Below are 25987 nucleotides of genomic sequence, written 5' to 3'. Positions count from 1 at the left end.
TTGAACTAGAGCCTACTTGCCAGCCGCTAGACCTGCCTCTGACCTGAGTTATACGGGGGAGAAGGGAGCGAGGCGAAAAGCACGTGGGTGTGCGGGACCCAGTGGGTGGGAAGTCAAGAGACCTCCCTCGGCGCACGCAGGTTAAACCTGAAGGGAATCTATGAGGCCCGGGAGTGAGCAGGAACATGCGCCTGGCCTAATATGCTCACAGAGGGGAAAAGGTTAAAGTACTGCTGAAGCTGAGCCATTCTTCTAGCCGCCTCCCTCAGCTTTAGCTCAGTTGGAACAACCCACAACTGTACTCAGATTAGAAAAGGTGTGTTCTAATTAATGGGAGTGCTGCCGACTCCCTCCTCAGTGGCAACGGTGCCTGCGTAGATTATACATGTAACGTGGAGGAGGAGGACACTTTCCCTGCCGGCTGGAACAAAAGGATTATTAAAGCAGTCGCGTATCACCCTGGGGATTATTTACGGGAGAAACTTTACTTTCTTCCTATGTTAATAGCTGGGATAAGGAGGTCAACATGAGAAAGACATCGAACACAGGTGAGTAGAGCAAAATGCTTCTTCAGGGCAGTTGAATCCATAAACTGGGCTCTGTCTGCAGGAAGAGAAAAGCTGTTTTTAATTTGGTCTTAGCAGTTCTGGAAAGTTCAAAGTTGTTTGCTGTACAGGAAGAACATTGTGAAGAAAGCTGAGGGAAACAGATATGAGGTCTAAAAACCTTTAAATACCCACTCTTCCCCCTCACCCCCCCCCCACATTCTTTTATACTAGATGATAGTTGGGATATAAAGAATTTGTTTTTTATTGTTTTTATTTAAAATACTACTACTACTAATAAATAATAATTAATAATCCAGGAATAGTTCAGGAGGGTTTAGGGTTCAAAGTTTGTGCTGAAAAATATGTGGGTGAAGGGAGAGGGACTGAAGACAAGGAAGAAAGAGTACTGAACGTGGAAGTCCCACCTACTGAACTTTGGAAGCCCTACCATGACTTCCTGTGGTTTTTAAGGTCAGCTCCATGAGTTACAGTAGAAATAGAGATTTAGCCTCTTCTCACTTCTACCTCCTGACATGTGGGGCTTCTTTAGATTAAAGGGAAATCACATTTGTTTACCTGCACTTTGCTTCCTGCATTTCTTGCACAATTGTAATGAGCTGAATTACATGGAAGTAGAAAGGTGACCATGTGGTTTGTAAATGAAAACTTCCCTGCCTCGTACTATTGAATGGGACAGTGCCCTCTAGTAGGTGTTTTGTAGCACAACTTCAGCTGCATGGGGCATGCAATCTTGAGATATTTCAGAAGAATTAGTATATCCAAGGTGGTTTTTTTAAAAAAAGAAATAACTTGGGGAAGGAGTGGGACATGTGGAGGTGGTTCACGCCATTGCCAAAATGACCTGTAAACTTCTGTGAGTAGCCAGTCATGAACGTGCTATAAATCATTTCTTTGGAGAAGCCCATGAAGTAGTATATACATGTATTTTCCACCCCGTGTACCCCATGGAAAAATGCATTGTTGAGCAAGGCCCAATCCTGTGAAAGGCATCCCTAAGCTTTACTCAAAAACTGCCATCTTATTTTTAAAATGATTTCTGGAACCCTAGAGATCCACACTCTAGAGGGTAGGTTTTAGGAACTGGAAATCTAAGTAAATTAGGGTGACCCTATGAAAAGGAGGACAGGGCTCCTGTATCTTTAACAGTTGAATAGAAAAGGGAATTTCAGCAGGTGTCAATTCAATGCATGCAGAACCTTGTGAAATTCCCTCTTCATCACAACAGTTAAAGCAGCAGGAGCCCTGCCCTCTTTTGTATCTGGTCAAGAGGGCAGGGCTTGTGCAGATTTAACTGTTGTGATGAAGAGGGAATTTCACCAGGTGCTGCATGCATACAAATGACACCTGCTGAAATTCCCTTTTCTATTCAGCTGTTAAAGATACAGGAGCCCTGTCCTCCTATTCATAGGGTCACCCTATGGTTGGCTCTAGATTTCAGGAGTCCTTGGTAAGGTGCTATCTAATGGCCGCCTCCTATGTTTGTGGGCCCCTGTCTGTGTGCTTACCCAGAAGCTGTGGCAAGATCAGTGAGTGGCCATTTTAAATTCCACACGATGTCTCAGAGTAACACTACATTGAGGGCTTTGTGGGGAATGTTAAATGGTAGTTTGCTGACCTAGTTTGCTGGTACAAGGGAACTAGAGCAGATGTTAGTGCTGATGGATGCAACTGGATCATTGGGGCCCTGGCAGCTGCCCAAGGGGGCTGGATGCTGCTGCACCAGTAGCTATTGAATCAATGGCCCATTTCTTTTCCTCCCCAGCTTATTATTCTGTTGGTTGGAAACCTACATTAGGACTCATCATTTATCCGGCCTAAAGACACATTGCATGCAACTAAACACTCCAGGAAAAGCAGCTTGGGTGATTGGGGACTTGCAGTGGCAAAGTAGCAGTGTTTCTCACCCACAGCTCTCTACTCCAAATCACAGCCTGTGTTGCTATTAGGGATGTGCTCCGCTTCTAATCGGACCAGTGAATTAGAAGCGGAGCGGGGTGCTTCGCCTGCCCTTAAGGCGGAGGCGAAGAGGATTGGGGGGCCTGCGGAGCGTGGCGAAGAGGATCGAGGTGAAGGCGGATCCTTCGCCTTGATCCGGAGCTCCGCTGGAAAGGTAAGTGGGGTTTACCAGGCCCTGCTGCTGTCGCCCATGCGGCGACAGCGGCAGGGCCCGGTAAACCCCCCCTCCCTTACCTGCGTCTGTCGGCTTCTTCAATTGAGCCCGCGGTTCAACCAGGAAGTCTAGGCCGCACTTGCGGCCCAGACATCCTGGTTGAACCGCGGGCTCAATTGAAGAAGCCGACGGGCCGCGGACGGAGGCAGGTAAGGCCCCCCTCCCCCTTGGTCCCTTACTGGGCTCTGCCGCCATCGCCGCACGGGCGGTGACGGCGGCAGGGCCCGGTACCCCCCCCCCCCGCCCTCCTCTCCCGGCCTTACCTGGAGCCACTCCCCTCCATTGTGGAGCTCCGATTCGGAGCCGGAGCTCCGCGGCGAAGAGGAGCGGAGTATGGGCGGAGCGGCGTGGAGCGGAGCGGGCCGATCCGAAATTTTCGGATCGGCCCGCGGGGCAGAGTGGGGGATCTGTGCACACCCCTAGTTGCTATTACCATGTGGGTTCTAAATTATGTTTGCTTCCTGAAGCTGCTTTTCATGACAATAAAGAGTGACTTTTGGGGTTCATTTTATGCACCCATTTACATAGAGGATGGACTGATTTCCAGGATGGCCCATGCAGTTAACCCTATTCAGGCATTTCCATTGCCCTCTATGTGGAGGGAGGCTTTCTGGACATCCTCAATCTAATTTGGGACCCTGGGAACTCAAGTTTCCAAATAGCATGAAGAAGCTCCATGAACAGAGGAGGATTTCTACTTTAGAAAGTCACCCTTCATGATGGAAATGCGAGAGGAGGGGACGGGCCTACCATGCTTCCCCTCGTGTGTTTACAGTACACAATTTCATTATGGCTGAATAGGCCTGTTGATAGCTCTACATCTCCAAACTAGGTGATTTCTACCTTCCATCTATTCAACAAAATTGGACTAAAGAGAATTTTCAGCGGCATGCAAGAAATACAAATCTCTTTTGTCTTAGCAAGGTGCCCTGAGAATTCCACAGTGCTCAACAAAATGGTAAGGGTGTGAGTAAAAGGTCCAAGCTATCCACATTAGCTGCCCTGAACTGTACGTGAGCTGTGAAGTTTCCTAGACATAAATCCCACATGGCTGCAACAAACAAGATTGTGTGAAGGGGACAGGTGGTTGCTAGAGGCAATGCTAACATCTTTTCCCGAGTGGTAGCAGACTTGCTCCTTTTTAGCTATGATGACACCAGTAGCCATTGGATCAATGGCCCATTTCTTTTTCTCCCCAGCTTATTATTCTGTTGTTTAGAAACCTACATTAGGACTCATCGTTTATCCAGCTGACACAAATAGGGGGAGATGCAGACAACCTTTCACGATTCTTTGTTGATGGAGTGTCTTTGGATGCTCAAAGGCCTGCTGGTTAGCAGAAGACAGCAAGCTGTAATATAGCCACAGATTTATCACACACTTTGGCAAATAGAGCACCATGATCTCATGGCTATTTCCACTGCCAGAAACTACAGTTACTCTCCACAGAAAGGCATGGCTCTGTGAAGGTGCAGGGTGGGGGATGGAGGCACTTTTGAAGTTCTAGTGCAGGGTTTCCATAACTTCTGAGAGCTGAGGTGCTCTTTCTTTCTGAATGATACCTGAGGACAATGTGTCATTCTAACTCAACAAGCTAACTTTGGGGAATGCATGTCAGAGTAAGAACTGTTTGTCAGCAGGATATAACATTCTGAAAGCGGAATATGGAATGTATCATGGGCCCCAACAGTGGTCAGTGCACGTTGATACTGCTAAAATGCAGTAGTGTAGATCCTGCCCCTATGTGAAGTGCTGTTATACGTCCCCTGAAAGAAGGCATGCTCTGAGGGTGACCACTTACACACACAAAAAGCTGACACTGTTTTGCATAAAATGTGCATGTGCTAATTTTTATGTATCAGTGCAAATTTTAAAATAATTACTATAATTTAAATAGAAAAACAATATATGTTGCTACAGTGGGAAAGACCTGTGTGCCTGGTTATTCTGCCATTCAGGGTCTGTTCATGAGTTACTTCATGGTCTCTGCTCTTGCTTCTTGTGATTCTTTATCTTTAAACCAGGCTTGGATGGCACTACCCTTCAGATGGAGGACTGACTTCTGGGTAGGACACATGGCGACCCTACTGCTGCAGCTCTCAATTGGAAGTGATTATATTACTGTTCTGTTGCAAAGGGGGCTGGTCAATATGTTGCTCTAGTCCTTTTTCAGAATTATCAAGTACCAGTTCTTGGTTTGCTGGCAACCCATAGAACATGTACAAGATAACTAGACAGAGCCTGTCTGCATTAACCCATCCGTGAAAACTTGGCAAATTAGAACTGCCATCACATAGGTGGGCTCAGATAAATTATTTTATTGATTTATTTCATTTATATTGCATCATTCCTCCAAGGAGCTCAGTGTGGTGTACCCTAGTTGTTCTCTCTGTTACTCTCACAACAACCCTGCAAAGTAGGCTAGGCTGAGAAATAGTTACTGACATATAGCTTAGTGGGGATTTGAACTTGGATCTCCCCAGTCCTAGTCCAACATTCTAAAGACTACACCACAGTGGTTTTCTGGTTAGTAAATCTTCTATATGTACTATGGATTGCCAGCTAACCAAGACCTGAAAGTTGATAATGGATGGTTGTAGAGAAACATTTATTTTGCTGCCATGCAGTACCAAAGAACTGGCACCATTAGTCCCAGTCCAAAACTGGTACATAAATCAGATACAACATGTATCTAGTAATTCCAGTTTTCTGCCATGGAATGACATGGAGCCAAATCAGAGCAGTCCAGCCTCTGAGCCACACAATGAACATTCCTGTCCTCACAAAATTTTGACTTTTTTTCTTGCAAGGCTGTTGAGTCACTTGTAATCCTCAGTCTAAACCAGAGGTGGGCAACTTGTGGCCCTCCAGATGTTTTGGCCTACAAGTAATCCCTCCCCATTGGCGATGTTGTCTAGGGCTGTTGGGAGTTGTAGACCAAAACATATGAAGGGTCACACATTGCCCTGGTCTGAACTTACAGTATTCACATTTAATTATGATGTAGATAACCAGTTCTGGAAAACCCAAGAGAATCAACAGAAGAGCAGCAAGTAATCTGTGTCATGAAAGCTGGGTTATTACATATTAAGCAGGAATACCAATAACAGTGCCTTGTTCATTGCAAATGGAAAGAAGAATTACCACGATTTTGATACTGATAGGCTGTATTCCTTTTAATCTCTGCGATGCTTCCAGATGGCTGGCTCTTAGCACTACCAATCAGAAGGCATGGTGCAATTATTCCATCTTTTTCTCCTTAATGGATTTTCTATGGTAAGAAAAAGATGGAAGAAGTAGTGGAAAAACATGGGTCTACCCTCCCCCACTATAATTACATAAATGAGGGCAGGGCAATTGTAGCGCTCATCTGGCAGCACCCCTGGAGTAATAATCACAACTCTGATTCTCTGAAGGGTGGGTCATATTACAGAGGGCAGGCATAACTGCTTTTTCAGTAGTCTGCAGTTCAATCACAGCAAAATGTTTCTATAGAACCCTTCCAACTCTTCCAGATACATTAATAAACTTCTGATTTCTCCATGTGAGGAAATGGGAACTGGATATTCAAACTGATGCTGGCTGGGCCTGATGGGAGTTAAAGTCCAAAACATCTGGAAGGCATCAGGTTGGGAAAGGCTGGTGTAGAAGGTCCCTGGCATCTTTAATACAAGGACTTTATGTAGCAGGACTGAAAAATATCTTTCCTACCTTAGTTGTTAGAGAGCCACTGCCTGTCAGACAAAGTCCTTGGATGGATGGGCCAACGGTCTAACTTGCTTCCTGTATTTGGCATGCTTGATACCCATAGACCATATGGGGACTGTACCAATCTTCCTGCTCATCATGATACTCTCATAGCAGATTAGATACCAGCAGGATAAATGCACCATTCAAAACAGGAACTCTGATGTTACTTGGGACCTCTTCTTGAGGTGTCTTCCCCTGAATAACTGCCTTAGCACTACAGTGCTTAAGGAGCTGTGGGTAACTCTGCCATATGGATCTGGCCCAAGAATGCTGAGTAGAGCCAGCTCTGGGGCCATTGCTTGAAGAATTCCAGCTGTTGCCTTCCTGCAGGTAGACACGGATCCCTTCACAATTAATGATTGTGCAACAATTGCTACTGAAATCTGCAACAACTGCTACGAGCTATAAAAATGCTGTGATTGTGGAATTACATCTTCTTGTTTTCTATCTGGTGTTGCTCACTAAAAATACTGGATCCTAACAGCTGGACTTGTCAACCACAACAGCTGCCCCTTATATCACAGTAGGTCACTAGATGTGAAAGATGAATGAAGCTTTCTGTTAAGATGAATATTTCATAGGAAGCCAGTATTATATTTTACACTAAGTATTCACAGCTTGGTAAAGGGTTGCCACTGTGTCAGTGCCAACTTACTCGTCACCCTGGCAAGGAGCTTGCAGCCTGCCTCAACCAGTTACATTGTCAGAAGTTGGGAGGCTGCTATACATTTATGTTTTTTTTTATTGAGTCTAATAAAAATACATTATTCTTGTGTTAATTCAAACTCTAATAATAATGCTCTGAACAGGAAACCAGTTAACTAGAATTGGGCTTTTCTATTTGGAATCATGAACTCAGCTGCTTTTGGATGCATAGTACTTAAGTGTATCTTAAACAAAACAAAACATAAATATACCAAGAAAGGACTTGTGTTCACTTAATCCTTGTGGGCAAATGGAGAATAAATGCATCTGCGGAGTCAATAAGGCATTACTAAAAGGGCTTTCAAGCTACTTGGAAAATGTCAACTGATGACAGTAATAAGGCAGCCTCCAAAGGGAACAATTAGATTTCTACCACCCCATCCCATTGAAACCTACCTTTCACCTATTAAGTAAGAAATTGAATTGTTAATTATCATGAAAATTTCTATTCTCTTGATTGCAAGAAATAAAGCTTTACTTTATTTACCATCTGAGAGTTTCTCTCATGCCTCATTGTATGAACCCATGGTATGGTCTGGCACCTTGCTGAAGCTAAGCAGGTCTGGGTCAGGTCAGGGCAGAGATGGGAGGACTTCAGCCTTTACTTCCATGATGGAAGAAAGGTAGGATATAAATGCACTAAATATATGAATAAAATATAGTCGACACTCCAAGGTGGTATGTGTGTACCAGTCCTAATAAGTCAGGCTTCCCCAACCTGGAGCGGTCCAGATGTTTTATACTTTAACTCCCATCAGCTCCTACCAGCATGGCCAATAGCCGGGAATTCTGAAAGTTGTAGTCAAAAACATCTGAAGGACACTGGGTTGGGAACACTGTTCCAGAACATCACATCCTCATAGACCAAGTTGTGGCCCTCCAAAAGTTTTGGCCTACAACTCCAATCAGCCCTTACCAGCATAGCCAATGGTGAAGGATGATGGTAGTTACAGACCAACAACATCTGGAAAGCCACAAGTTTCCCACCTCTGAATAGAAGAAACCATGGAAGAGTTACAATCTTCTGTTGTAAGATGCATTTGGCAACTGTTCCTCTAACACAATGTTGGCACTCAGTAAAGGAAGGTAGCCATTGATCCTCTCTGATGTAAGAGTTTTGGAGGTGGGGGGATTTAAATGTATGGGATGATTCAGCAAAGGAACTGGATTCCAGGTAGTGGATGGATGCTCCCTCCAGGGCTTACTATGAATGCTCATCTCAGAAAGATTTTAATTGTTGGGAAGGAAGTTTAAAATTAGTCTGGTACCTGAGCCACTAACTACATCAGTCTGCCAGACCTCAGTTCAGCTCTTGATTTATTTTTGCAGCAACTTGGAAAGTTCAACCTCTTGGGCCTTCAGAGGCCCTGTGGTTTGTTACTTGGTTAATTTTGTATTGCATGCACAATTCAGCTTGCTCCAGGTTCACCATCATCTGCAAACGAGGTTCTATTGGCTTTCAAATAATCCAACTTTCCCCTTTGAAATCATAGAAAAGAAACACACACACTCGCAGAGAGATTTCTTTGTGTCCTTTTAATCGAGAAGCAAACACTAACCCTTGAACAGAGCATGAGCTTTGTGTTTTTCCTTCAGTGTGCTGGAATAAATTCCTGTGGCCTAGTTTGTAAAGTCACATGGACTAGAACGGGTTGACTTTACAGCTAGTATTGACCACATCGTATTAAAGGTCAGCTCTCTTCTCCACTCTTTCCACACATCACTTCCCTCTCTGCCAGTCCCTCCTCATAGCTAAAAAGCGCCCATTTTCTGCCATGGAAAACACTGTGCCCTTGTTTCAAGTAACTGTCTCTCTTGGTTCCTTGAGAGCACGGTCACATTTTCAAGCTGGTAAACAAAAGCCACAGTGCCCTATCATGTTTGCCTGGAGACTTCAAGATGATGAAATTTTACCAGTTCACATGGATCACCTATCAGTTTCCTGTGTGAGTCACTTCCCTTCGTGTGGTTAGCAGCCAGTCTGATTTCAACACCGTTCTTCTGTTCTTGACTTCTGATCTTTTGCTAGGTAAGACTCACCACTCTTGAGCCAGAAATCTTGTGGCTGGGGGAACCATCTCCTTTGTTGCTTAACCACACTCTTGGCTCAGGAAAAGGTGGTCTCAATGGCCCATTATTTAGTTATTTTATTTTATTTAAATTAAGAATTCAATCCTATGCATGTTTAGCCAGAAAAAAGTCTTACAATTCCCAGCATGCCCCAGCCAGCATGGTTGGATTGAGGGATGCTGATTGGAGGAATGCTGGTTGCACCCAAAGTTATAGAACCATAACAGTATAGAACCATAACAGCCCTTGAACAGCAGACTAAGCAGGCATACAGGCCACCGGGACACACTCTTCCCTATTATGGGCACCATGAAAGTGTTGAGTACGTCACTATGGGCAACTGCTCTATCTTTTTGTGGTTGTTTATCTTTAAGCCACACTTGGACTGGATGTCCTTCAGATAGAGGATTGTCCTCTGTAAAGTAGGACACTTGATCCTCCTCCTTTCAGATTGGGAGAGGAGATTCAGCAAGGCTCAAAGGCCTTCTTGGATCATTCAGGGACTAAACTGTTTAAAGATGCATTTTAAGGGTGTTAGTTGTGACTATGTTCTATTGATCAGATCCATCGAGCATGGCTCTTCTTATGTTCTTAACCCTGATATTCCCAGAGGCTTCTAGCCTCCCAAGGGAGTACCAGATACCCTTCCTGGAACTGACCTTACAGAAACTGGTGAGCATGCTACTCAGATCAAGATACTTGCTTCTTCCTTAGAGTCATAAGAATGTAAGAAGAGCCCTGCTGGATCAGACCAAGGATCCATCTAGTCCAGAAATCTGCTCACACAGTGGTTAACCATCTGGCCACAGAAAGCCCACAAGGAAGATGTGAGTGCATCAGCACTCTCCTGCTCATGTTCCCCAGCAACTGCTATACATAGGCATACTGCCTGTGATATTGGAGGTAGGATAGAGCCATCAGGACTAGTAGCCGTTCATAGCATTTGCCTCCAGGAATTTGTCTAATCCCCTTTTAAAGCCATCCAATTGGTGGCCTTCACCTCTATTATGTCTCCCCTCATTCACCTTTTCTTTAAGCTAAACAGTCCCAAATGTTGTAACTTTTCCTCATGGGTTTATAGACTCCTGACTAGTCAGGGCAGTATCACTGTAAAGTGGGTTTTTGGATGAAAAGCATGGGGAGAACTCTTAAGAGAAGCTGATCACCTTTGGTGATCAGAGGGACTACAGCTGGGGTGGCTCTGAAGGGAAACAGAGAGAGCAGTGGAGAAGTTCTGTATCCTAGATTTCGGGATCTCAGAAGAGGATTTATCTAAACCAGGAGAATTGCCCCTTCTCAAATTCAGGTAAGCTTAACAAATAGTTATAAAAGAACTTACCTGTATCAGTACATTTATGAAATCAATAGACTGAGAGAGTTTCGCTGTGCCTCTCTCCAATGACCCTACAAACATCATGGCATTTTTAGGAATAATCAAATATTTCTTCCTAATAGATTCTATTCTGCTGTTGGACAACTATGAATTGCTTGTTTATCAGATTTGCTTGTCAAGAGAGTGCATGGAGGATGCAATGACTGTAGCAAGGCTCTCCAATTTTGCTGTTGTACAATAAATGAGCCATGTGATCGGCAGAGCATGTCTTGGTACTGCTGGCTCAGGTGGAATGGCCAATTGTAGTTGGTGCTTTGCTTGGAATGTGCGTAATACCAATATAGTAGTGTCTTTCCAGGATTATCTAATTACTATGGTATACAGTGGGATATTCACTGGGCAAAGGACTGAGTTCTATGGTCAAGTCCTGATTCTTCCTGTCTCATCTCTTTGGAACTAGGTGCTGGTCTCCTAGTGCATGCACAGGGATGGGATTCCATGAATCAACACAAGGCCATTGGACAGTACTTCCCCTGATCTTGGTCAGAGTGCAAGAGGGATACTTCACTCTGCTTAGGCTAAGAGAATTGGTTCACACCCTTATCAGAGTGGGCCATTTGTTCTCTTATGTTTGGAGGGAACATGATTGCCCATGTACCCCCATCTTGTCTTGAGCATGTAGGTCCTGTGCATACACAACTTCTCTGTGCTCCTATCTCTTCAAAAACTAAGAGGTGAGGTAGAACAAATGTGTACAGCCCACTCCGTTGCACATAGGATGGGGCATGTGAGAGTTCACACTCTCTATCGCATGTACAGAGGGCATGTTCTAAGTGTGTCAGTTGGCCATTTGCACCCCTTTATTTGATATCGCTGCAGATTTGGCCCAGCAGCTCACATGCCATCGTCACCAAAGCTACAGGGTGTCTATTTGAGTTCTATTCTAAGTTGTCAAAGCAAATTTAAACCGTGTCAGAGACTGTCAAAATCAATTAAAGGAAGCCAAGTTGTTGAAGATTCTCAAAGGGGGCTAATTTGAATTTTGAGTCTTTCTCAAACAAATGAACACATAATTGCAAGAGCTTTTAATTTCATTCAAGGCTTTGTAAAACACTCCTCCTCTAAGCTCTAGTATATATTAGCCAATTAATTGAAAAGTCAACCAGAAACCAGCAGTGGGAAAGCAATGCAGTTTTTATGAGCCTGAGGAGATGACTAATCCTACACTCTTGCTTCTCTGTGCTCTTTGTCCTTCATAAACCAAGCAAAATTCAGCACGTGTCCTGACATAAGGAAGTGCAGCTTCAATGTTTAGTTTAACCCTGAACTAGTGGGTGATTGTCAGGCAGGAAAACAAATGACAAATGGGCTCTTTTCTCTGGCATCCCCCCTCACTCTTAGCGTGCTCTAACTTGTTAGGGCTCTTCCTTAAGTTGTGACTTGAATGCCTCACACATGAAGGGCTATTTCTGAAGTGAGTGAATTTTAAAATGTTTCATGGTCCTTAATGAGGAGGCCCCATTAAAAGGCCAGGGCATATTTCCTTGTGAACAGTGACAATCCCTCTGTAACTGAGGGACTCAAAAGTGTGTGAGTGGGGAGACCTGAGCAGTTGCAAGGGGCGATGGAACCTTGGCCTCAGCTAGACCTACCTGGTCTAGCTCGACGGAGGGGTGAAGATTTTGCGATATTTTTATCTCAAGATCTCCCCCTCTGTTTACACATGGCGCACAACGACCTTGGAGGGATAACATGTCGTACCTGCCATTTTGTTTTTTGTTTTCTTAAAGGAGCAGAGCACATGAACGCTTGTGAGCAAAAGGTAAGGTGATTTTTTAACACTTTTCCCTGCACACCCCACCCCACCCCCAACGTGAACCTGTGTGCGGGTCCCAGCTCCTCGAGAGTAACCTTGAGGAGCCAGGACAAACCGCAACACCCGCACACACGTTCCGTGGTCTCAGGATCAGCCTGACACTACAGAAAAAGCGGGCTCAAAGGCGAGGGCGAGATCCCGGGGCAAAGGAGGGATCATCCCTCCTTGATCCTGGGATTCCCTGTGCATCATGTGGATCCCAGGGATCGCCCCCGGATATAGCCCAGTCTAGCTATGGCTCTTTTCTCTTGGACCAACGTTGAGCCAAAGGGCAGGTTAACAATCTCTTTGCTCCTAACTACTGCAAAACAGGCATAGTTAGACAGTTTGTAAGCCATTTGGATACCCCTTTTCCCATTCTTCACAGGCTGTTTGTTTTCTTGGGGAGAATGATGTTGCTTTAAATAGTCAGTATCACTCTCTGATTTTACCATTAAGCACTAGTTTGATTGTTCAAAAAACATTGTTCAGCTTCTGTAGTTTATGCATTTTCTTTTTGTTTGTTTTTGTACATTGCCTCAAGCACTCATGGAGCAGAGGGATAATTAAAAAAAATCTAAATAAAATAAATAAGCACACAAACACACTGGCCCTTCTACAATTTTTCCTATGCTTGGTCTACCTTCAGTCCCAGGGCAAAAATAAGTTCCAGCCTTACAACACTCTTTTTGTATGGTTGTTTGTTTGCTTTCTTGAGATCACACCTACTTCTCAGAACCAAGATGTGGTGCTCCTATGTTGACTTTTGTACTGTACTGTGCATGCTGCCTTTTTAGTTGGAATTAAATTACTGAACTCCTGCTTTGTTCCGCGCTGGGAAGAAAGTAATCTCTCTCTCTTTCTCTCTCTCTCTCTTCCCCTCATATAATGTCTTGCTTCAGGAACAGGGTTATTGGGATGCTGCCTCTGAAAAGAGTTCTCAGCCCATCTAGATCTGGCTGAGAGGACGAAAGCTATTGCTCTCAACCCCACCAGTACCCTCTGCAGTGTCTTGAGCCTGTGCTGACATTTCGTCCTAGGATGCTCAGCGCATCAGCTGGATAGTTTTGCAGTAATTTAAGTGCCTAACCTACATTATTAAACTAAACCAATCCTGCAACAGTAGAGGTACTCCCAGCAAAAATGTAGCACCCAATAAGAGTTATTAGACAAATACACATTTTAGATTTTTCTTATAGTTGGCACAGCTACCTTTGCTTTTTCCTTAACTTAAGTGCAAGCTAAATATGAAAGCAGTATGCCCCTGTATTAAATTCAAGGAAATTCCTAACAAGGAAAATCTGGTATTTTTCTGAATGGCTTTATAGAAGCTTCATTTAGTTGCACAATTTGCTACATCATAGTACCATCTAGGTATTGTGCAATGGAATACACAGAAAGTCATAGAAAGAACCCCACTCCCCCTTTAAAAAACATGTGTAAAGGAGACAATCTTAACCCCGTGAAGAATCTGGAAGCAGAAGACTCAGTAAAGGAGCCGGTTAAAAGCCTCATGTAGAAAAGCACTGTATACAGTTGCTTAAGAAGACCTTCATGCAGATATCTAAAGTTATTAGGTTCAAAATCATAGAATCATAGAATAGCAGAGTTGGAAGGGGCCTACAAGGCCATCGAGTCCAACCCCCTGCTCAATGAAGGAATCCACCCTAAAGCATCCCTGACTGATGGTTGTCCAGCTGCCTCTTGAATGCCTCTAGTGTGGGAGAGCCCACAACCTCCCTAGATGTCAACCAAATCCTGCCCCTCAATTTCTGCCCCCACTGCCAATTCTTCCTCAGCCCAGTTCAGCAAATGCTTTTCAAACAACTCCATATAGTGAGGGCAATGCTACATTGCACTAGTGATTAACTCTTTTAACTGCATCTATTGCTTTTAAAATATATATTGTTTTAACTTGGATTATGGTTTAATTTGTTTTTAACTGTGTATATTTATTGTTTTATACTGCATGTTTTCATCTGTATGCCGCCCTGAGATCTTAGTGATATAGGGCAGGATATAAATATTTTAAATAAATAAATAAATAAATAGTGATATTCTTTTGTTTTTGTAGCAAGTATGGAAATAAATGCACAAACACCTGTGTATGCATGTCTGGGAATGCTCATTGTCTCAAGTAACATATAGTGCTCCCCCGAGCCTCCCTAAACCAAGGGAGAACTCTCTGCATACTTCTGTGTTGTATTGTTGATATATGCATTACCATTTAAAATGTATTTGCATACACAGGGAGTCACACCATTGCCACCTGTACCACTTTGGAATGCATTTTGGAGTTTTGTTTAATATAGGCAGCTGTTCATAATAAACATGTACAGTTTAAGTAAAACACACCATGCATAGTGTGCCATGATGACTGACGTATCCCAGCTGTGTAACACTGGTTCTATCCCAGCTATTTTAGGCTGCCAACTTTTAAGCTGCATAAAGCTGCCAGCAACTTTTAACATTGGGAAATGTTGTGGCTAGGAATGTCTTCATCTGGGTGGTCTTTCCTGTTCTAGCAGGAAGATAAAATGCCAGCCTGTGTCCTGTGATTAATTTCCTGGTGCCGATTCTTTTTTTTCTTTTTGCACAAGATACTATTCTACCTGTGAGCTTGTAAGCATGGCAACATGTTAATACCTGTTGCACAGGTTAATGTTGAGCTAGACAGTTTCAGTTTGTTAGTGTGATTCAGCATCTGAGCTCTTGCAAATTTAGTATCATTATTTATTATTGATACCATACTTCTTCGTGCAAGGAGAATCTTTCTGTAACGGATATTCATTACTTTGTCTATTGTGGTAACAGTCAAGAACTGTGTCTTTAAACTGAACAACTTTCTTATAGTCAATGATCAGAAATAGATGTGGCAGAGTATGACAGATCAATACAGAAAATGTCTGATACTCTACACCAGGGGTGGGCAATTTGTGGCCCTCTAAATGTTTTGCTCCTGTGTTCCTTCACCATTGGCTATGCTGGCTAGGGCTGATGGGAGTTGTAGGCCAAAACATCTAGAGGGCCACAGGGGAACCACCTCTGCTCTACATTTTTAAATGGTTAAGCTAGCAGATCTGCATAGCGCTAGGAGGGCCATGGTCAAAGGGAAGGGCTAGGAACAAAACATATTATTCAAATAGTGCGTGATGACCACCAATAGACACTGTCATTCAGCTCTGATAGGTGGGTAGCATGTTTCTTCCACAAGCTGTTATCCTGGAGGTGATCAAAGGCATTGGGGAAAAGATTTCATCTTCTTTCATATGACAGGATAAACGAAGGAAACAAGTACAAGTTGCCTTGAGCCATTGCAGGAAATGAACAGCTTGAGGACTTGTGTTGCAACTGCCTGGACATGTACAAATTACAGAAAAATCTCTGTAAATTGCAAGTCAAGGCAGAGGATTAACGGATGGATGGATGGATGGATGTGGGTCTGAATGTATTCTGCATAAATTTAGTGCTGGGAAACTGCCCAGGACTGACAGCACAGAAGAATGATGTAATCTCTGTAAATAGAAGAGGAGCGAAGCTGCCACCCAGGCAGCAATGAAGCAGCTCCTCTCCAGAATCCTCTGCTATTTTTTCATTGCTGCCCATCAGGGCCCCAGACCAGTTTTACATTTGGTGTTAGTGTCAGAAGGGACTAGAAGGTTCTCCATTCCATCCCCCTGTTCAAAAAACCATCTGTTTTTCATTGGTCTATTCAGTCTGGTTTACAGTGCACCAATGGTGAAACCAGGCATGATGTATGCAAGACAGTTAAGCAACATGCTGTAAGAGAAAAGGGGGAGAGGAAAGAAAAGGAAAGGCTGCATAAAGCTGCCAGCAACTTTTAACAGGGATGCACCAATTGACTTGGGAGAAAAATCCTACATCTAGAGATAGAGCAAAACGTATTCATTGAGTGATCCCAAAGACACTTTACTGGGATTCCCTTCATATTAAAAACCAGTTCTAGCAAATCATGCAGCTCTTTCCTGCCCATGCAGCTCTTTCCTGCCCAATCAGCACCTTTCCTCCTAGTAGGGTGCCAGTCAAGCTGGAATGACCTCCATGATTGGTCTTGTCCATGCAGTGGTTTACTTCCCATGCATATGCACTGCCTTTCAACAGGTGATCTCACAGTGGGGTCCACCATGGGTATGTGTGTAGGGAAGGGAGCTGGGTCCGTTTTCATACTCTGTCAGGCTGCGGGGAAACCATTATCAAAGGAATATGGAATTGGAGAAAGTAGATGCCTGGGGCAGGGGAATAGGTACCTGCTTTATATATTCTTATGGCTAGTTCTGGTCCAACAGTTTATTCCAGTGTGAGGTGTTGGTGGAAGTTCAGGACAGACACCAAAGTGCACTGCCGCTGTTACCCGTCATAAAGTGTGGGAATGAAAGGGGGAATGGTTTGATGTGCAGGGAGTGCAAATAGACACTCTTTAAAGCAGCTATTCAGATGTGTGTTGTGCATCAGCCTTACCCAAGCTGGTCCCTTCCAGATATTTTGGGCTATAACTCCCAACTTTCCTGACCATTAACCATGTTGGCTGAAGCTGATGGGAGTTAATTTATTTATTTTATTTATATCCCACTTTTTTTCCTCCAAGGAACCCAAGGTGGCGTACATAATGTTTTGGGAGTTGGTCCAAAGCATCTGCAGGGGCAGGCACCAGGTTGGGAGAGGCTGCCCTATATGCATGATGCTTCACAATTCAGGTGCCTTGTACTGAAACCAATATATAGCACACATAAGTTCATTTGTGGCTTGCTTGAATTTTGAGCTTCTGTGCATAATCTCCCTGCTCACAGTGGCTGAGGTGGTTGTTTGTCCTTTTGTGACCCTTGTCAGCTGCTCACTGCTAGAGTTAAATAGATTACATGATTTATATGTTATTAGTGAACAGACCCAGCTGCACACAGGTGGGAATAGGCCTTATGTTTGTTTATTTATTTATTACATTTATATCCCGCCTTTTTTCCTCCAAGGAACCCAAGGCAGTGTACATAATCCTCCTCTCCATGCTATCCTCACAACAACAACCCTGTGAGGTAGGCTGGACTGAGTGTCTGTGACTGGCCCAAAGTCATCCAGTGGGTCTCCATGGCCGAGTGGGGACTAGAACCCAGGTCTCCTGACTCCCGGTCCAACACCTTAGCCACTACACCACACTGGCTGTCATACCACACTGGCCCTTACGTTGATACACTGAAGTCTTCGAGTAAATTTACAAAACTTACAGAACAGATGGACAGAGATTAATCTTCTATTACGTTTATAAGTAATCATGTGATTAAAATGTATGGTTAAAATTTGAACTCTGCAGTGCTAAATCATAATGTACTGTTTGAAATTGATGAATTAGTATTGAAGCTGTAAGTCTTTAAAAATTTGGATTGGCCACCATTTTGTTTCAAGATGGCAGAAGAAATTTGCCTAAAACCATCCCAGATAAACTTTCATAACAATTGGATGTACAGTTTTCAAGTCTATCGAGCGCATGAGAGAAGAAAGATGAATAGAGAGACTGCATCAAGGAGATCTGCTTGTGGTGAACATTGATAAAAACATGCCAAGTTACCACAATAAAAAGGCCTCTTTTTGCACTTTCTCCTCAGTCTGGCTATTTAGCTGATAACTGGGCTGAGAAAAAGAGTGTGAGGAAAGAAAAGTTAAGTTGGGAAGTAAAATTGCAATATATTGCCACGTCTTGTGATAGCCATAGTTAAAGCTGTATCAGTACTGGAGGTTTGTCAGCTCTCATGGTTTTATACAGGGAGAAATGTGATTTCAATAGGCTGTGTTGTGGACAGCATCAGAGATATGGGAGAACATGCAAGTGCTCCTATGAACTCTGCTCAGAAACTGAAAAGCTAAACTAAAAAGAGAACAGTTTCTTTGTAAAACCATTCGCCAAGTTGTGGAGAACGGTACTCTTTCAGTGGTAGGAAATGGAAAGCCTGTTGTAGCATAACAAAACAGAAATCCTTGCCTTGGGGCTGTTTTCCAAGCCACATATAATTCATGTCCCAGGAGAAGGATTAATGCATGTTGCTGCTTCTGAGAAAGACACTGGTACCGCTGAAGAACCGCACCCTGCCCATTGGAATGCAAGTAATATATTAACCCCTTTTCCATATGGTGACTTAGATAAAGGGTGGGGAAAGTGTGGCCCTGCAGATAGTATTTGACTCCAATTACCATCATCCCCAGCCAGCATGCCAAGTGATGCTGGGAACTGTAGTCCAACAACGGGCATGTCTAGATGGGGCGATATCCCGGGGATCGTCCTGGAATTGTCCCTGTGCATCCACATGAAGCACAGGGCATCCTGGGAGCAGGGAAAGACAATCCCTCCCTTGCCCTGGGATATCACCCTACCCTTTAGTTCCGATTTTTCCCATGGTCTCGGGATAATCCTGAGACCGCAGGACGTGTAGCCCGCCATCACGGTTTTGTCCTGGCTTCTCACAAGTAACCGTGAGGGCATGGGGTACCGAGCTCTTCAGGAGCTCCGTGCCCATCGGGGGTGCGGTGGGGGAGCGGGAGGTGTGTGTGTGTGTGTGTTTTTTAAAAAAATTACTTACTTTTGTGAAGGAGCGCTTGAGTGCTCATCTTGAGTTTTTTAAAAAATCCAAAATGGCGGCCGCGACGTCCTCTTCCTCCTGGGATGTTGCACGCCGCATGTAGATGAGGGGGACAATCTCACGATCATAAAATCGTGAGATCATCCCCCTCCACCCCCCTTGTCTAGCCATGCCCAACATCTGGTGTACAAGTGTGTAAAGCCAAAATCAAGGGGGACAACTTGCAGTCCAATGGTATCTGGAGGGCCATGGTTCCCATTCTCCCTAGCCAGAATAGGCAATAGTGAGGCATAATGGGACTTGCAGTCCAACAAGCTCTGGCCAAACCCCTGTCCATTAAGAAGGAAAAGGACATTTAGGCATGCCAGTTGTAAAATGCACACTGTGGCTTCCTTGCTGTGAGGGGATTTGCATTCTGCACAGCTATTTGCAGAAGTAAGCAAATAGCTGGAATTGGACTACAAGTCACATATCTATAGCAGCCTTCCCTCATCCAGGTGGCCTCCAGACGTTTTGGACTTCAGCTCCCATCAGCTCCCACATTGCTGACGCTGGAAGTTATAGTCCCAAAAGTCTGGAGGGCACCAGGTTGGGAGAAGGCTGGTCTATAGTATATATATTCTACCAGGGATTTTCATACTGTATGATGTGTGAGAGCTATGAATTACAAAACACAAAGCTCTTGCGACCCCCAAATTCCAATTCATAGCAAAGGCTGCTTGTGGCATCTCTGCATGGTTGGAAAGACGCAAGACCAGAACACTGCATCAGCCTTCGTGAGAGAGGGGTAGTTGTGGTATTGGGCATGGTTAGATCATTCAGAAATTGCCAAGGCAGAAATACCACAGGTTGATTTAGCTTTGGAAGAGACTGCCCACTGTATCTCCGCATGAGTCACTGTCTTGAACAAGCCTCTTTCCATTCAGGAAGCATACTCACATCAGTAGCTCATGAAGAAACGCAAGGAGAGGGCTGGACTCCTCCAAAACCAAGCTACTTTTACTCTTACACTTTCTAAAAGGAAATCTTGGGTGTTTTCATTCAGAAAATGTGTTGCTCCAGCTATTGGGAAATTTGAAAACAGTGGTGTATAAAGTCCAAGCTCTAATAGCCCCAATGCTTTAAGCACCTGAATTGCTGTTAGTATTTATTTACCCTTCATTGCCCTTCAAGTTCTGAACTTCTACCACAACAGATTGTCATTCTCAACCTCCTGTCCCTCTGTGTATTGCTTTCTCACTCAACCTGTTTCAAGTGGGCTTATGAGTCCCCGGGGCGACCCACTAGGATCATGACGACTAACCACCAAGTACAGGAAATGAGCCAGACTTCCCATGTTTAAAAGCAAACTCTGTGAAATCAAGGAAGGGAGACAGAAGAGAGAGGGATGGGTGTGTTGTGTAATTTGTGGTGTCTTTGCCTGATGCATAGGATTTTTGACAAATGTAAATGGGCATTTAAAGAGCACAGGATCTAGAATGAATTCCAACACTTTGCTTGGGGCAAAATTGCTAGATTAGAAAAGAGGAAATATGTGATAGCATTTCAGGGAAATAAGAACTCAGGACTATTTCCCCCCAAATTACAACTATCTTCTGACAATAGAAACTTGCCATTTGGAATATTTCTCTTATTTGAAGAAGGATATCTTTATTGCAATGAATGTTGCTTGGACTGAGTCATATAATGAACAAAATCTATGGGCATGGAGTTTGGGAGTTTGCTTGTTATAAATTCTCTGTAATGTAAATTGACAGATACACTCTAAACAAAATATGTGACTTCTGATAATACCATCCTGCATTTAGTACATTTACCATCACACCTACAGTCTGCTGCTCTTAATGGATGCTTCAAGTAAAATTCGCATAGAGGCACATGGATTCACCTGGGGGCTGTCTAAACGTTGTCTTTGCCTCATGTTGGCTCCGAATCAGCACTGCATCAGTTATATGATGCAGCCACCAATTCGGAGCCACCAAGGGGCAAAGAGCTGAAGATGCACAGGGGAAAAAAATGTATTTACCCCAATTTTTCCAGTGAGATCAAAGTCAACTCAGCTCTTCTACCATCAGGCTTTGCTGTGGCACTGCACCAGGGGCATTCCTGGGCAGAAGGTGACCTTGAATTGAAGACATCTTAATGGCCACCGGAAAGCTCATGCTGCCTCCCTGCATCAAGGTTGCCCACCTCCATGCCATAGCAGTGATACCACAAGGTTTGGCAGCAGAGCGGTGCCAACATGGCACCATTAAGGCAACCCCCTGTTCAGAGTCTTCTGGCCTCTTATTTTATCTCTTAATTGCATTGACACAATTGACATTATGTCTAGTTTCGGCCCTGATGGCACTACATTTCCCAAAGAAGGTCTTTTTTAAGGGATCAGTTGTACTGACACATACCCAATTTCCGCAAGTTAATGCACCAATGAACACCCATTATTATCTCTTAATTATCTGGGGTCAGGGTTGGGGAATGGGGGCAGCTGTCTCAAATAAAGAGCTGGATTTTGGAAGCTCAGAATTTGTTGTCTGTGCTTACCTGTGAGTAATCCAGTCCTTACTTAAGAGTAGACTTGCATAAACTGGATTTGTGTACTGTACTGCTTCTCACTGTTACTTCTGAATTGGCACTGAGAGAGGTAGCGGTAGGAACGTTCATGTGCAAAAGAATGGATTTTGGATGCTTTGCCCATTCTGCCATGCCTGGCAAAGTCTGGGCATAGGGAGGGATTTGCAGGCGGGGCAAGGGAGAGATGTGCCCACCTTGTATTGGGCATGATTTCGCACCACTGGGATAGGGAGGGGTTTGATGCCGGATAAAAGCCGGCCACTCACCCCTCTCAGACCTTCTCGCTTTCGCGGCTCCCTCCCTCCCTGTAGGCAGTGTGAGCTTGCTGGTTGCCATTAGGGGTCCGAGTAGGAATTTTTTGCTCCTGTTCTGAATTGGATATGAGTTGTTTCGCCTACTCCACACTGTAAGACAGTCTGGGAGCATAACTAGGTTGATCTGGCTGCGAGCTAATTTGGTCACATCTAATTCATGGCAGGTAGGGACGGGCATCCAGAGGGATTTGAATGGCGAGCATTCATAGGCACTGTTCCAGTGATAGGTGATTCCCGAGGGCTCCCAGTGTTGAGCCTTGTGGCCGGGCTGGGGGATAAGGACCACCTCTGAGGCCGACCTCTCTCACCCACCTTGAGCCTGGGGGGCATGGGTTGGGGGTGACAAAGGAAGGTCTCCCTACCCCATCAGGGGATGGACAGTAGGGCGGCGAAAAGTTGAGCGCCACCCGCTGGGCCAAGAAAGCTCGCCCTTTACATAGAAAGGTCTGTACGCAGACCAGACTGGATGCCCGATAGGATACCCTTTGCAGATCTTGAATAAAAGCAGCCCAGTTTAAATCCAACACTTTGTGTCGTCTCTTACTTCTTGCGTCCGTCCCGCAATCAGAACTTGCTGCTGTGTTCCAAAGGCTGCTTTTCTGTGTGGCTCTGAGGATCTTGTTATTTACTGTTGCTGTTATTTTGTGTATCAAGTAGATTCCACCCACCCCACCCCACCCCATTTTGAACTCATGCTCAAAGTCACTTGGTTCTTTTTGCAATGGAATTGTTGCAGGGACAGGAGAATGTGGGTCTGCTTTGAACTCATGATGTTAAAGTTAATTTGCTTCAGTCCCCTTTCCTGTGGCATAGGTTGCTGGCTGCTGGGGATTTAAAGTAGTACTTCATCTCTTGTGACCCTGCCCTCTGTTCCACCAGTTCCAGTGGGACCAGCCACCAATGACACTAGATGCTTACTCATGGCTGTAAACACATCTGTTCTAGCCCTTATTTCTTACAGTCGTTTCAGTATTATCATTAAGACAAAGGGGGGAGGGGGAAGAAGAGAGAGAAAATAATCTGAGATGGGTGTTAGATCTCCCCGTCATTTTTTAAAAATGATATCAACCTCTTGATTGGCTGGGCAGGCCCCACAAGAGGGTTTCAGTATAATTTAGCAAGATGGTTGGATTTTCTGGAGGCTGATACTCCCCAAGAAAGCATCCCTCGTCCTTTTCTATATAAGCCAAGGTGTTTGTTTCCAAATATAAGCTCTTGCTCTGGTTTTGATTTGCAAGATGTTACAAGGGGATGACTTCAGGCAGCATTTTGGTGAAGTTGAGGGAGCCAGGCTGGGTGGGGAGGAGGACTGGTTTTTGTTCTTAGATGATGCAGCTGTCTGATCGAAACCATTTCCCACCAAACTAGACTAGTCTCTCCCCCCGCCTCCCACCGCCTTTATGGGAATCAAAGTAATGTTCTCCTTTCTTGAGGCTGAGCCTGATTTTAATTTGTTACCTTGTAAAAAAAAGTGTGCAGGGGGTGGGTGGGGATGGACTACATAGTTGGCAAAAGAGTGATTTCCTCTCCCCAGCAATCCTGTGGTACTGTTCTTTGGAAAGGGAATGCAGAAGAGCTTGTAATATATAGGTTTAATATGGTTTAGATGGAGTGTGTTCTTCTTGAGATCTGGGAGAAACAGAAATACAAATTTGTCAATTGAGGCTGATACTCGCTTACCTGGGCTTAAGTGGGTATTGAACCCCATTGAACTCAATGAGACTTGTTCCTGAGTAGACAAGTATAAGACTGTGCAGCAAATGTACTTGTGCTGATATCCTTATTGGCATTGAGGTTCAGTCCAAAACTTTGCAGCCTAAGGGAATAAGAGCTTAGGAGGATGTGTGTGTCTCAATTGCTAAGCTAGCACCAGATCAAAAAGCATAGAATTATATCATCACTGCAGGAAGCAAATATTTAGGATTAGGATAGCAGACAGTCTTCATTCTGAATCAAAGGATGCTTCCACATTTTCCCACTGCCTCCAAAATGAATGACAGTTTTATTGCTGTAGAAAGATCAAAAAATTTCTAGATCGAATTTTTGGAAGGATCTGTGTTCATTCACTTGCATAAATTTAGAGCGGGGTGGGGAACAGGTGCTCCCCCCCAGATGTTGCTGGACTCCAACTTCTTTCAGCCCTAGCTAGCCAGCATAGCCAGTGGTCAAAGATGATGGGAGTTTTAGTCCAACAACGTTTGGAGGGCCACTGGTTCCCCATCCTTGATTTAGGAATAGGGATGCATTTTGTAACTGCACTTAAAACAATCCAGTTGCAATCTTCACACTTGGGCAGGATCTACACTATTGCTTTATAACAGTGTTGAAGTGCACTGATAACGTTGGGGCCCATGACACATTCCATATATAATTTTCAAACTGCTTTTAAAGTGTTATATCCTGCTTTGTGTAGATCTAGACAAAGTATAATTAATGTAGGACATTTGCTGTGACAAGGTGTGGTGCTGTGCTCAATAACTTTGATGACTTTAAAAAGGATTTGACAAATTTGTGGAGGAAGAGGTCTATCAATGGATATTAGCCATGATGGGTATAGGCATCCTTGATATTCAGAGGCAGAGTACCAGATGCTAGAGACAAAGCAATCCTGCAGACAGATGTATGCTTTTGGCTCCATGCTCTTCTTATGGACTTCACAGAGGCATCTGGCTGGCTTAGGGACTAGATGCTGCATAAGATTATCTCTTTGACTGAGCCAGCAAGGCAAAGTTTATGTTCATGTAGCAATAGTACCGGGCATATAATGTGCACCAGATCCTCCGAGGGAGTGGTTCAGGGATGCCGCTATCTTCTGTTTCCTTCAGATAGGGGTGGGGTACCTTGATCCCATGGGCCACATGTGTATCTCCAGGCCTCTCAATCTCTGAACTTTTGGACTTTCCCCATTTTCCCAGATCATGTTCATTCACTAGCCCTGCTCTGGGTTATCGCTATTCCAGCTCTGTCCCCTGACTACAAAGCAAATGAAGGCAAACTTTCACAACTTGGGGACAGAGAATGCCTGGATGAAAATGTATTTTATTTTGTTTCATTGCATGCTGAAGAAAGAGAAGAGTCACATCCATAACTCCACCCATTTGGGTGCTGACCCTCCTCCACTGTTGGCGCTGGCCATGCCCACAGCTGGAATTAAGACTCCAACTGGTTTCAAATGAGGTAAGGAAGAACAGGAAATAGATCCCCCACCCCTCCCCCTCCTTAAAACAACACAGAAGGGCCTTGCATCCTGAATCCAGTGGCCAATGGATTTTTAATACCATCACACCACATTGGCTTCCTGTCTGATTCTGGATTATTATCTTTTACAATTAAATAGGTTATATAGAAATCCTTGCGAATGACAGAGATGCATTGTTCCCCTGAAAAAAATGGGCATTGATGCAGATTTTCTAGAGCCATCTCTGAGTCTGCACAAGGAGAAGAATTCTGCTCTCACTGGGCCATCCTGGTCTTTCTTTTGGTTACTATCTTTCCCCAAGGAATTGTGGCAAGAAGGAAGATTGAGACTGGGTTGCTCTATCTTGTTTCTGCCTCCGCTGGAGTCTGATAGTTTAAAACAAATCGAAATCTGAGTTTCCTTTCCTTTTTTTTTTTTAAACCATCCATTCTTAATATATTCCATTCCTTCTCCTGCTGCATGTATAGGAAACCATGAGAGTGAGAGCAGCCCAGCTGTTTGGTGATGTTCATATCTAGCTATGTTTCCACCATATGAGTATCTAGATGCAGTATTCTGTAGATTACAGAAAGGTACCCTTCCACTTCCTGTTACTAAAACCTATTAATTTGGAATTTCCTGGTTATATCTTGTGGTGTTCTGGTTTCCATTGCTTTTACCACATGTGCATTTAATTCCTTCCTGTCCCATTGTACCTGACACATAAAATACGTAATGGGGTCCTACTGGGGAGTGAGCTTGCCTCTCAGTATGTGGGGTGTGCATATGGATTTGCTTATCTCTGCTACCTTTCAAAATAACTACCCCACCTTAATCTTTGACAAGAATTATTGTACAAGAATTGCAGTAGCCTTCAAAAATTATGGC

The 25987-nt window shown here is 44.1% G+C and overlaps 1 protein-coding gene across 2 annotated transcripts in view; it reads left to right on the top strand.

Moving 5' to 3' along the window:
• The first annotated feature begins 286 nt into the window (after positions 1–286).
• The window catches only part of SEPTIN9 (septin 9), a 257294-nt gene continuing 231593 nt past the window's right edge, over positions 287–25987 (top strand). For both annotated transcript variants that reach the window (XM_063120375.1, XM_063120374.1), the window contains exon 1: positions 287–548. In XM_063120375.1, coding sequence (XP_062976445.1) covers positions 527–548 — 22 coding nt within the window. In that variant the 5' untranslated portion in view covers positions 287–526. The remainder of the gene's footprint in view (positions 549–25987) is intronic.

The sequence above is a fragment of the Elgaria multicarinata genome, chromosome 3 (assembly GCF_023053635.1).
Source record: "Elgaria multicarinata webbii isolate HBS135686 ecotype San Diego chromosome 3, rElgMul1.1.pri, whole genome shotgun sequence".
Lineage (NCBI taxonomy): Eukaryota > Metazoa > Chordata > Lepidosauria > Squamata > Anguidae > Elgaria > Elgaria multicarinata.
The sequence above is the reverse complement of the archived record's forward strand: the minus strand, read 5'-3'. Positions and strand labels throughout refer to the sequence as shown.